This window comes from Tenrec ecaudatus, chromosome Y (genome assembly GCF_050624435.1).
Source record: "Tenrec ecaudatus isolate mTenEca1 chromosome Y, mTenEca1.hap1, whole genome shotgun sequence".
Classification (NCBI taxonomy): Eukaryota; Metazoa; Chordata; class Mammalia; order Afrosoricida; family Tenrecidae; genus Tenrec; species Tenrec ecaudatus.
The window spans coordinates 16500401-16510945 of record NC_134549.1 but is presented as its reverse complement, the minus strand read 5'-3'; the positions used below and the strand labels follow the sequence as shown (position 1 = coordinate 16510945).

Below are 10545 nucleotides of genomic sequence, written 5' to 3'. Positions count from 1 at the left end.
CGTGGGGCGACTGGTTCACTGGTCATCTCGTGGGGCGACTGGCTCACTGGTCATCTCGTGGGGCGACTGGCTCACTGGTCATCTCGTGGGGCGACTGGTTCACTGGTCATCTCGTGGGGCGACTGTTTCACTGGTCATCTCGTGGGGCGCCGTCTGCTGCTGACCTTTGGAGGGGCGGGCGTCTGTCCTGCTTCAGCTCCGTCCACACAGGGCTGGCCAGGTCAGGCCCAGCCCAACCCCGAGGAGGTGCCAGGTGGCTGTGGCTGGACTGACCGCCCGACCCAGGAGTGTCTGCTGGACCCCAGGCCTGAGTGACCCTGCAGATTCCTCTCAAATGTCCCCCTGCCGCCTCTCGCTGGGAGGAGCCAGGCCCTGCCGGGAGCTGCCGGGAAGCTGTTAAAATGCTAATGTGGGCCTGTGTCCACAGGGCAGGGTCAGCCCTCTGGGGCAGCTTCTGTCCTTCGGGCAGATGTTGTCACCGCTCCCTGTAGGGAGGGGCTGGAGTGAATGGCAATTTGGCCTCTCATGTCCACCCCCACGCCCCCCCGCTCGTGCATGGGCCTGCCAGCATGGCTGGCCTCTGTCGGGGTGGACAGCTGGACAGGACTGGCTGGGGGCTGCAGCCTCCTCTGTCTTTGTGGCTGCTGGGGACTGGCGGGGCCCGAGAGTGTCCCCCAGTGTGATGTGCCCCTTACAGGCGGGCGCAGAGTTTGGCTGGACGCTCGCCTGGGAAGGGGCAGCTCCGTTCCAGGCAGCTGACTACGTGGCTCATGCTCACGTGGACCAGGAGGCGGTCAGTCCAGGCCGGGCTGGAGGAGGCCCCTTAGCAGCCTGCGGATGCAGCCGGCCAGGAGTTTCCCAGTTAAGGGTTAACGAGTGGACCGGTCACTCTGAGAACGTGGACCCGTGGTCTCCTGGGCCAGCAGGATGGGCAGGAAGTGGGCGGTCCAAGCTGGCCTGTGAAGCGCGGGTTCGGGGCATGGAGCTGGGGGGCCCCGGGCAGAGAAACAGCAGGGGGAGCAACAGGCCGTCCACGGGGGGCTTGGCGCTGTCTGGGGGTCACCGGGCCGCCGAGCCGTGGCATGGCCAGTCCCCGGGCAGAGGCGGGTGGGGCAGGCGGCCCAGGAGCACGAGGGCTCAGAGCCCAGAGCACCTCAGCGAGGGCCGTGGGGGGACGTCCACTCTCACCCGACGGGGCTGGACGCGGACTCAGACTTCAGCCACACGGCAGGCTGCCCGGCCCGAGTCCACCTCGCCGCCGGCAGCTCCTCGCCCGCCTCGGGGCCCTGCGGGCAGAGCGGCTGAGCCAGACGGAGGCCTCGGTGCGACGCCCGTCAGCTCGGTGATTCCTCACCCGCTTTCTGGGGCTCTTACAGCGATCGCACCGATTCACAGATCAATTCTCACATCAGACGTGGGTCCGTCATCATTTCCCAAACTCCACCTTTCTCCTGGAGCCCCTCCTTCCCCACCCTCATTGATCAATCATTGATATGTTTATATTCACCCTCATTGATCAATCATTGATATGTTTATATTCACCCTCATTGATCAATCATTGATATGTTTACATTCACCCTCACTGATCAATCATTGATATGTTTACATTCACCCTCATCGATCAATCATTGATATATCTGTTTACATTCACCCTCATTGATCAATCATTGATATGTCTGTTTACATTCACCCTCATTGATCAATCATTGATATGTTTATATTCACCCTCATTGATCAATCATTGATATATCTGTTTACATTCACCCTCACTGATCAATCATTGATCTGTTTATATTCACCCTCATTGATCAATCATTGATATGTTTATATTCACCCTCATCGATCAATCATTGATATATCTGTTTACATTCACCCTCATTGATCAATCATTGATATGTCTGTTTACATTCACCCTCATTGATCAATCATTGATATGTTTATATTCACCCTCATTGATCAATCATTGATATATCTGTTTACATTCACCCTCACTGATCAATCATTGATCTGTTTATATTCACCCTCATTGATCAATCATTGATATGTTTACATTCACCCTCATCGATCAATCATTGATATATCTGTTTACATTCACCCTCATTGATCAATCATTGATATGTCTGTTTACATTCACCCTCATTGATCAATCATTGATATGTTTATATTCACCCTCATTGATCAATCATTGATATATCTGTTTACATTCACCCTCACTGATCAATCATTGATCTGTTTATATTCACCCTCATTGATCAATCATTGATATGTTTATATATGATTATTTATATGTGTATCTATTTCACTATCGTCCAGGCCCTGCCTCCCTCTCTGTGTTTGTCCACAAGCCCCCGGGGGTGAGGCCAGATTCAAAACGAGGGACTCCACCTCTGCACAGCCCCCCATCGTGTCGGCCCCCGAAGTCACAGCCCCCCATCATGTCGGCCCCCGAAGGACAGAGCCCCCCATCATGTCGGCCCCTGAAGGACAGAGCCCCCCATCATGTCGGCCCCTGAAGGACAGAGCCCCCCATCATGTCGGCCCCTGAAGGACAGAGCCCCCCATCATGTCGGCCCCTGAAGGACACAGCCCCCCAGCGTGTCGGCCCCCGAGTGTCCCGTTGGCTCGTTTGCGTTTGTAGTGAAGCAGAGTCGTCGCTGCCCAGCCTGGAGAGGCCCTCACGCCTGGACACTGGCTCGTCGCTGACCAGGCCCCGACTCGGCCGAGTGGAGCTGACCCTTTGGGTTCCCAGGCCGCACACCTTCAGGAGAAGCAAGGCTCGTCCTGTTCGGGGGTTCTGGGGTTCGGGGTTTTGGGGTGCTTGGTGCTGGGCTGTTGGCCCAGGACGCTGCCAGGCCTCCGTCGCTGGTGGCTGAGCCCCTGGGAGGTTTGTGGGCTCGCAAGCCTCGCCCCTCGGCGTCTGCCCCCCCCCCCGCTGTGCACACGGCCTTAGACTCCCTGTTCCCGACGGGCCGGCTGCTGCTGCGCCTCCTCGCCCTCACTCTGTGCCCCCCACACCCCAGACTCCCTGCTGCACCCACAAAGCTGCTGGGCTGCGAGGCTGGGTGGCCCCGGGGGAGACGGGGGGCTGCTGCCCCGGGGGCGTCTCCTTGGCCGTCCTGACACGGAGGGGGATCTCCAGGCCTTGCTTCCGCTGCACTCCCCTCTGGCCAGGAGCAGCAGCGTCACTAGGGGGCCACTCGGGGGGGGGGCACTGCTTGAAAGGTCGACACCAGAATGACGCCCCAGAAAAAGTGGGTGCAGGGTTGCCACCTAAGTCGATTACTTTTTTAAAGAGTCACTTTATCGGGGGGCTCGTGCAAATCCCAGCACAATCCACCCGTCTGTCCACCGTGTCTGTGGACACGTCGCCATCGTCCCCCTCACAACAGCCCTGCGGTCAGCTCCCCACCGTCCCCCGTCCCTCGGGAGCCCTGGGTCATTGATAACCAGGGCTGACCTCCACGTCTCACTGACCGCTGCCTCCGCCCCCCTTTCTCTTGTCCGTCCCCAGAGTGCGTCACAGTGACCGGGCCGGGGCTGCGGGCAGTCAGAGCTCTGCTCCCCACCAGCCGGGCCAGGGACACCCTCCGGGTGGACGCTCCGACCCGAGCCAGCGGCCAGCGGGCAGCCGAGTGCAGGGGGGGGAGGCCCGCTCAGCAGCCGTGTCACCTCAACCCGGAGCCGCTCGGCCCGGGAAGCCCCCCGGGGGCAGGCGGCCTGGGGGGGGACGGGGGGGACGGGGGTCCTGTTGGAACCAGTGTTCTCGCTGCAAAAACCTGACGGCGTCCTGGAAGCCGCGCTGCTGCAGGACCCGCCGCTGCCCCTGGTCGGGCGGGAAGAGCGCCTGGCGGAGCCGCACCAGGTTGGCCACGGAGAGCTGGGGGGACGGGGGGCGGGGGGTGGGGGGCTGAACCACAGGGCCAGCAGCACGGGCAGCCCCCCAAGCCCACTCACCCCAGAACGAGGCCCGGCCCGGGCAGGAGGGAGGAGCTGCCCCAGGCGGAGACTGTGGGGGGCCCTGTGCACTGTGGGGTGCACTGCTGGTCCCCACTTACTGCGTCCCACTAGCAGCTCCCCCCAGCTTGCTCTCCCGGGGGGGGGGCAGCTCGGCTGAGCCCCAGCGCTGAGGGTTCAGGGAACCGGCTCTTTCAGGGGCACGATCCGCAGGGGCCCCTACGTGTGGTCTCGGGGGGGCCCAGCCCCCCACCTCCCCACGTGCTCGGACGCCCCTGGGCTGAGCAGACGGTGGGCGGGGAAGCAGCGCCCCCAGGCCTCACCCTGATGTCCTGCTTGGCGATGGTGACCGACAGGCCCGGCGGCCCTCGGTCCTGGGGGGTGACGTCCTTGCGCCCGCTGAAGGGCGAGATGGTCACCGTGCGGCCGGCGGGCAGGACGGGCAGGCTGTCGGTGAGGGCGCCGTCCACCCAGGTCTGCGGCAGGAGCGTCCACGTCACGGCCGGAGGCCGAGCGCCGACGGTCTTCAAACGACCCGTCCTGAGCAGCGGCTTCTCGTCCCCTCCTGGCCCCCTGGGCGCCCCCCCCTGCTCCACGGGGCCCCCTGGGTGCCCCCCACTCCTGCTCTGCTCCACGGGGCCCACTGGGCGCCCCCCCCTGCTCCTCGGCCGCTCGTGGCGGCTCACCTGCCCATCATACTCCACGGGCCTGAGTCCGGCGTACAGGGGCACGAAGCTGCTGGCCAGCAGGACCTGGACGGGGAGGACGCGCCACTGACCGTGAGCCTGCGCCTCTCGCACGTCACACCTCTCCTGCTCAGACCCGGGACAGACGGACAGGCACCAGGGCCCCCAAACAAAGCCCGGCCACGAAGCCCACTGCCGTCCAGTGGACACAGCACCCCAGTGCCCACCCTGGGGAAGCAGACGGCCCCTAGCTCCCCCGCGACAGGGCTCTGGCAGGTCTCCGCGTGGCCAGCAGGGAGGTGGACGCAGGGGGACAGGAGCATCCCAGGACCCCCTTACGAGAAGGCCACGCCCACACGGCCGAACTAGGAGCCCCGGGGCCGCTGGCTTTCTGGCGCAGTGAGTGTTGGTCCAGGAGCCGTCCACTAAGTGACCCAACGGGGCGGCCGGCTCCCCAGGGAGGGTCTGCTGCGGGAGAAGCGACCTCGTGACCTTGTCTCCGGCCGGTGTCTCGGGAGGCCGCACTCACTGAGGGTCAGGAGCCGGCACCCGGCTCACAGGCCCCGTCCATCTCCTGCCGCCCAGGGGCTTGCGGTGGACGGGGCTCCCCGGGAGGCTCCCCATTCTGCTCTGAAGGGAGGCAGGGCTCCCACCGTCCGAGGCTGCAGCCCTGCCAGCGTGGCCACTGATGGGTGAGGGTGGGGAGAGCCCCCCAAGATCCGCCCCCCAGCGCCCTGCAGGGGTCACCGGCTGCCCTTGGTCAGGACGGAGCCTGCCCGGCTCAGCCGGGAACAAAGAGGAACGAGGACCCGGGGCTCCCGGTGCCGGGCGCTCACCAGAGAGGATGCCCGTCCACGGGGGGGCTCACGTCCGAGCCCCGACTTTACTGGGGACACAGGAGGGCGCCCTGCCCTCTGGAGCCCCCGGGGGGAGGGTTCAGTGCAAGCCGGTGTCAGACAGACAGGCCAGGGGGGGCAGCACCGCGTCAGGGCAGGAAACGGGGGGCAGGATGAGGCCCCCCGTGTTTGGGTCCAGCTCCCCAGCCCCCCCCCGTTACCTTGATGAGGGCGTCCCGTGAGGGAAAGCAGGAGACCAGGTGGTTTGTCCAGGTGCCGGTGTTGGTGACGGACACGAAGAGCCGGCCCTGGGCCAGCTGGTGGGCGCTGGCCGGGAGGATGGACTCCAGGCCGCTTCTGCGGGACAGGGCGCCCGGCACCCCTGATTTCCCAGCCGCGGGGGGCGCCCCACCCGGCCTCCTCCTGGGGAACCGCTCGCTGGACGCACCTGAGACGCGCCGGGAGGTCGTAGCCGGGGGTGAAGGCCCCCAGGGGCTGCGCCCGGATTTCCTCCGCAAGCCCGTGGGCGAAGTCGGCGCATTCCTGCCACCGAAGGGGCGCGTGAGCCTGCACCCCGTCCCGGGGTCCCCCAGGCCCAGCCCCCATGTGAGCCTGCGCCCCGTCAAGGGGTCCCCCCGGCCCAGCCCCCATGTGAGCCTGCGCCCCGTCCAGGGGTCCCCCCGGCCCAGCCCCCATGTGAGCCTGCGCCCAGTCCAGGGGTCCCCCCGGCCCAGCCCCCATGTGAGCCTGCGCCCCATCCAGGGGGTCCCCCGGCCCAGCCCCCATGTGAGCCTGCGCCCCGTCCAGGGGTCCCCCCGGCCCAGCCCCCATGTGAGCCTGCGCCCAGTCCAGGGGTCCCCCAGGCCAAGCCCCCGTGTGAGCCTGCGCCCAGTCCAGGGGTCCCCCAGGCCAAGCCCCCGTGTGAGCCCGCGCCCCGTCAAGGGGTCCCCCAGGCCCAGCCCCCATGTGAGCCTGCGCCCCGTCCAGGGGTCCCCCCGGCGCAGCGTGTCCAGGCCCCCGTGTATGTATACGTGTGGATTGTGATAAGAGGTGTGTGAGCCCCGAATAAAATGCAAAAAAGCTCAGGCGCCGGTGTGATTCCTCTGCGTCGTTGGGACCCTGCATGTCCAGGGCAGCCCCGACCCCCAGGGGGACCCCGCAGACGCCCCGCTTCAGCAGCACGCGTGCCGGGCCTCCCTTTCTGACGCAGCGCGGGGGCCAGCTGCTGCCCAGCTACCTCTATCTTCCCGGGCGCGGTCAGCAGCACGCTGGCCACCAGGGACCCCGCGGAAGCCCCCGCGAAAGCCTGGACCTGGTCCAGCAGCCTCGGGCCGTGTCTGCAGAAAGCCGCTGCCGCCCCCAAGTGGTACCCGGCCAGGAAGCCGCCGGCCGAGAAGGACAGGCTGATGGGCCTCATCCGCTGCATCAGGGGGGGGGGGGCAGAGACAGGGGGGCAGAGACAGGGGGGCACAGGGCAATCAATTACACATGCTGTGACCCGGGCCCCCCACAAGCTGCCCTGAAATCTACCTTCATGTAGGGGTTCCCCGAAGTCAGAACCGCTCACGGGATGCTGAGGGCCCGTGCACATGCCGGGAGGCCTCTCGGGTGCTTTATTGGGGTGCGGGCCCGGCCACCCATTCGCTGATGGGGCGCCCAGGGCAGAGGGCAGCAAGGAGATTCCCAGCCCCCCCCCCTCGGGTGACTCCCTGATACAGAGCTGCAGGAAGGAAGGTGTCTGGAAAGCGGAGCTGCTGCGGATTCAGGGGGCCTGGTCGTGCAAGGGGTACGGCCCCCCCAAAATACAGGGGGACAAGGGTGTTTGTTTTCCATTGTCTGGGGTTCCTGGCAATGCAGGCTAATTAAGCGCCGGTGTCTTGCAAGACCCAGTCCTCCTGTAACTTTCCCCTTCTCCCTTTCTCCTCCTGAACCCCAACATCCGTGACTTAATTAAGGCACAAAGGTGACCTCCCCACGTGCCGGGCGCTCCCACGCGGGGCGCTCTGACGCGTCCCCTGGATTCCCCACGGAGTCAGCATCGCCTCGAAGGCCGCGAGTTCGCTCTGGATTTTGGGGGGCCCATTCCAGGAGCCCTGGCGGCAGAGGCCCCCCAAAATCCCCCTGGGGCTGCTCGCTGCAAGGACACGGGCTGCAAACCGCCCGCTCCCGCTCCCCTAAGGCCTTAGTCTCAGGTGGCTCTGGGGGTGCAAGGGGCCGCTCTTGGGGGGCGGGGGTTCCCCATAACCAAAGACCCCTGACCCCGGGCTGGGCCCTGCAGGCGGGGCATCCCGCTCTGCGTCCTGCAGGCCCGGCGGCCCCGCTGCAAACTCGGAGGGGGTGGGGGTGGGGTGGGGGAGGGGAGCGAGGTGGGGGAGGGGAGCGAGGTGGGGGAGGGGAGTGAGGTGGGGGAGGGGAGTGGGGTGGGGGAGGGGAGACCGGCGTCCAGCCGTCCTGGGGCCCACTGCCCGCCGGTCCTGGAGTCGGAGGCAGGGGCCCTCGCGCCCCAACCCCCACCGGGCACCGGTCCCGAACCCCTGAACCCCTGAACCCCCGCCCGCGGCCCGGCGCCCGCCTCGCCCCGCCCCGCCCCGCGCGCGTCCTACCGCCGCGGGCCGAGGCGCTTCCGGGAGCGAGGAGGCGGGGCCTCGCTGCCACTCACCGCGGCCGGGCCTATCAGCGCCGGCCTTCCTGGTCACGTGCGCTCCCGGCACTTCCTGCGGAAGTGGCGCGGGTCCCGCCTCCTGACGTCATCAGCGCGCGCCCCCTCAGTCCGCCTCGTCGCGGAGGGGCTTGCGGCCCTCGGCAGCGGGAGGACGGCCCTCCCCGCGGAGTCGACGGCCCCCGGGGGCGCCCGCTTGGTGTCCGGACGCCTCCCGGCGCGGCCTGCGGGCCCGGCCTCAGCTGCGGGCCCTTTGACCCTGACCCTTGCACCGGAAGCGGTTGGCCCCTCATCGGGTCGGCCTCCCGGAAGTGCTCCTTCCTAGTCCCGCCTGTGCGTTCCTGCCGCGCTCCCCGCCCCCACCCGCCCCCGAGCGGTCCCCTCACACCTGCGGGGCCCCCAGGACACCCCTCCCCCTTTCTCCCCTCCCCCTTGTCCCCCCTCCCGCCCGCGTTGGGTCCTCGCCGTCCGTAGGCTGGAGCGTGGCGTGCGCCTCCGTCAGTCCCCTTTTCGCCCGCGGCTGCGTGACCTTGGGCGGGGTCATGACCTCTGACCCGGGGGGGGTTAGGGTTGAGGGGTGCGCCCGCCGGGCCCTGCGCCGCATTGCAAGACAGGGACGCCCAGCTCTCTCTCGACTTAACGCCGTGACCTCCCGGGCGGGCGGGTCCCCGCTTTCCGACCGCGCGGCGGGCGGGGGACGCTGAGCGGGGAGCGGGGGGCGGGGACGCTAAGCGGGGAGCGGGGGGCGGGGACGCTGAGCGGGGAGCGGGGGGCGGGGGACGCTGAGCGGGGAGCGGGGGGCGGGGACGCTGAGCGGGGAGCGCGGCGGGCGGGGGACGCTGAGCGGGGAGCGGGGGGCGGGGACGCTGAGCGGGGAGCGGGGGGCGGGGACGCTGAGCGGGGAGCGGGGGGCGGGGGACGCTGAGCGGGGAGCGGGGGGCGGGGACGCTGAGCGGGGGGCGGGGGGCGGGGACGCTGAGCGGGGAGCGGGGGGCGGGGGACGCTGAGCGGGGGGCGGGGACGCTGAGCGGGGGGGGGGGGGGCGGGGGACGCTGAGCGGGGAGCGGGGGGGGGGGCGGGGGACGCTGAGCGGGGAGCGGGGGGGGGGGCGGGGGACGCTGAGCGGGGAGCGGGGGGGGGGGCGGGGGACGCTGAGCGGGGAGCGGGGGGCGGGGACGCTGAGCGGGGAGCGGGGGGGGGGGCGGGGGACGCTGAGCGGGGAGCGGGGGGGGGGGCGGGGGACGCTGAGCGGGGAGCGGGGGGCGGGGACGCTGAGCGGGGGGCGGGGGACGCTGAGCGGGGAGCGCGGCGGGCGGGGGACGCTGAGGGGGGGGCGGGGAGCGGGGGACGCTGAGCGGGGAGCGGGGGGCGCGGCCCGGTGCCGCGTCTGGAAGGTTCGTCGCCATCGCGGGGCTGCGGGCGGGAAACCTGCGGCCGCGCGCGCTGTTGGAATCCGGTGCGGACCGAGCAGGGAACAGGCGCTGCAGCCGTTGGTTTTTTAGCGCGAGCAGGTTCCTGAGCCCCGTGCAGTCGGCAAAGCCGCGAACGGAGGCTCCGAGTTAGATCCCCATCCCCCGAGGCGTCCTGCACCCGTTTACCAAATCGGGGCGCTGTGCCCTGTGCGGGGCCTGGTCTTGGGGCGCAGCCCTGCAGGTGGAGCTCGAAGGGGCTGCTTGCTACCTGTTGCTAAAGCTCCAGCCCAGCCCAGCCGTGGGTTTGCTGCCCACTGGGCACCGCGCTCCCGGCACGGTCACTGGTGGCTTCAAGCTGCCCAGCACGCGGCCGGGACACTCCCGGAGCCCCTGTAGGTGGAGTGCACGTGAGGGGCGCTGATAAACCAGGTCATCACCCCCCCTTAATGTCCAGGTGGCCCCCAGCCCCCAACGCCCTCCCAGAAACTGACCAATTGACTGCCCACCGAGGCAGGATGAAATCTGCATTTCAACACCAGCCCAAGAGGAGGGGCTGGGAGGTGGGGTGCGGTGGGGGATGGGGGGCTCCCCTCCTAGAGACCTTTGTGGACTCTGCTTCAGGCCCTGATGGCCCAGCCTCTTTGGGGGAAGCTTGTCCACTGCGGCGGATGGACGGACGTCAGTTCCTCGGGGCAGCCTGTGCCCACCCGGCACCCAGGGGTGCTTGGCTCAAAGGCGAGGGGAACACGCCCAAGGCCGTCCCCGCAGGCCAGCAGGCAGCGCCCAGCTGGGGAGTGGGTTTTGCAGGCGCCCGTGAATGTAGGGCGCAGGGCATCTGAACCCCGAATCCAGAAGTGGCCTCGGGAGACGGGAGCTCCTTCTTCTCCACAGAGCGCCCGGTGGTTTCCAGCCGTTGGCCTTGCCGATCGAAGCCCAGTGCCGACCGCTTGGCCGCCCAGGCGCCAAGGACTTGGGAAGGTGGAAGTCAATCAGGTCCT

At 68.0% G+C, this 10545-nt stretch overlaps 1 protein-coding gene across 2 annotated transcripts; it reads right to left on the bottom strand.

The window, feature by feature from the left end:
• Positions 1-3309: 3309 nt before the first annotated feature.
• LOC142435536 (patatin-like phospholipase domain-containing protein 4) lies at positions 3310-7998 on the bottom strand. 2 transcript variants are annotated; one of them, XM_075539761.1, is made up of 7 exons: positions 7007-7998; positions 6789-6896; positions 5925-6019; positions 5698-5833; positions 4641-4706; positions 4278-4430; positions 3310-3877 (listed from the first exon to the last, which is right to left on the bottom strand). In XM_075539761.1, exons 1-7 carry the CDS (start codon positions 7010-7012, stop codon positions 3671-3673), a joined length of 771 nt encoding a protein of 256 aa, XP_075395876.1. In that variant the 5' UTR covers positions 7013-7998; the 3' UTR covers positions 3310-3670. The 2 variants fall into 2 exon arrangements, with proteins under 2 accessions (XP_075395876.1, XP_075395875.1); XM_075539760.1 differs by having other exon boundaries at positions 3311-3877; positions 6714-6896.
• Between the last annotated feature and the right edge of the window lie 2547 nt (positions 7999-10545).